The 1,831-nt window shown below is 39.5% G+C and overlaps 1 protein-coding gene across 1 annotated transcript; it reads left to right on the top strand.

Annotated features, from left to right (window-relative positions):
- Positions 1 to 328: 328 nt before the first annotated feature.
- Positions 329 to 1,024, top strand: LOC133293753 (uncharacterized). Its single transcript, XM_061492356.1, has one exon. The coding sequence runs from the start codon at positions 329 to 331 to the stop codon at positions 1,022 to 1,024; it is 696 nt and encodes a 231-aa protein (XP_061348340.1).
- The last annotated feature ends 807 nt before the right edge of the window (positions 1,025 to 1,831 follow it).

The following is a 1,831-nucleotide window of genomic DNA, read 5'->3' as shown; positions in this document are numbered from 1 at the left end:
AAGATGCGCTGATCAAATGATAAGGAGATGTGTCCCAGAAGAAGAACAACCTCAAATCCTTCTACACTGTCATTCGTCCCCATATGGAGGACATCTGGGTGGAATTAGGACAACCTACAAGGTTCTTCAATCAAGTTTTTTCTGGCCTTCTCTTTTTAAAGATGCACTTCAATATCCTAAACAATGTGATAAATGTCAAAGGGAAGGTAACTTAAGCAGACAAAATGAAATGCCCCTCAATTCAATTTTAGAAGTTGAATTATTTGATGTTTGGGGCATAGATTTTATGGGGCCTTTTCCTCCTTCTTGTGGGAACATATTCATATTAATGGCTGTGGATTATGTAAGTAAGTGGGTAGAAGCAGTTGCTTTACCCACTAATGATGCTAAGGTGGTTATAAAGTTTCTAAAGAAGAATATTTTGACCAGATATGGGACCCCACACTCTCTCATCAGTGATGGTGGGAAATATTTCATTAACCGCCAACTTGAAAGGTTGTTGGAAAAATATAGAGTTAGACACAAGGTTGCAACTCCATATCATCCACAGACCAGTGGTCTCATCGAAGTCTCTAACCAAGAGGTTAAGAGGATTTTAGAAAAGGTAGTCAATCCTTCTCAAAAAAACTGGTCTCTCAAGTTAGATGAAGCATTATGGGCTTACAGAACTGCATATAGAACACCCTTAGGATGTTCTCCATACAGATTAATATTTGGCAAAGCATGCCACCTTCCCCTTGAACTGGAACACAAAGCTTACTGGGCAGTATATGCCCTCAACATGGATGAAAAAGCAGGAGGAGAAAAGAGACTGCTACAACTTGAAGAATTAGAGGAATTCAGAGGGAACACATATGAGAATCATAAACTATACAAAGAGAAAATGAAGAAGTGGCACGATAGAAGGATCAAATACAGAGATCTAAAAATTGGCCAGAAAGTGCTGCTCTTCAATTCTAGACTTAGATTGTTCCCAGGAAAAACTCAAATCAAGATGGACTGGGCCATATCAAATTGTAAATGATGCAGGAAATGGAGCTTTTGAGATCCAAGGCTCAGAACATGACCGTTCCTTCAAAGTAAATGGGCACAGGTTGAAACTATACAATGATGAAACCTTCGATGAAAAAGAGGAAAGTATCACTCTTTCTTAATCCACTTGAGAGGTAAGTACCATGTCTAGCTAAAGACATTAAAATAAGCGCTGACTGGGAGGCAACCCAGTAGATTCATTTGCTCTCTGACAAAGAGCAAAGTTTTGGGGTGGTTACTTTTAACCACATAGCTCCCAAAAAGGAGGGGGCGTCTGATGTTCCACTCCAAAAATTCCAAATAAGGTACGTTCCGTTCCAGGAATGTAGTTTTGGGGTGGTCCCTGAAAGTAACTGGCCTTGAAGGCCGAAGCATGTGAGAAGGAAAAACAAAATTTTTTCTTGCGGAAACACACATGCAATAAAGACTCTTGCTTTAAGACAGCATGGTGTTACCTTTGTTTGTGATTCTAAACCACCAAGGAGGTCAGTGACAAGTTTGAATGGTTCAAACCCTCTAACGTTGATCCACGTCAAGATGCAAGAACACTTTCTTGAAAGCCACCAATTAACCACCACGAAGAGGCTTGTTATGTGCTCAATAGGTGAAGAAGGAGGCTAGGTGAATGTGTTTAGAAGAGTGATATTTTCAGCTTAAAATATTACAAAAGTGGTGCATGGAATAGAGGAGAATTGGCTAGGTATTTTTCTGAAAAACCTAAGGAAGAACTCCACCAAAGTTAGCGCTCAAGAGGATGAGAGAAAGAGCTTTTATAAATTCAGATTTTTCTCCAAAAATA

Source organism: Gastrolobium bilobum, unplaced genomic scaffold (genome assembly GCF_033153095.1).
Source record: "Gastrolobium bilobum isolate Gb01-03AN ecotype WA unplaced genomic scaffold, APGP_CSIRO_Gbil_v1 utg44794, whole genome shotgun sequence".
NCBI lineage: Eukaryota > Viridiplantae > Streptophyta > Magnoliopsida > Fabales > Fabaceae > Gastrolobium > Gastrolobium bilobum.
The sequence above is the reverse complement of the archived record's forward strand: the minus strand, read 5'-3'. Positions and strand labels throughout refer to the sequence as shown.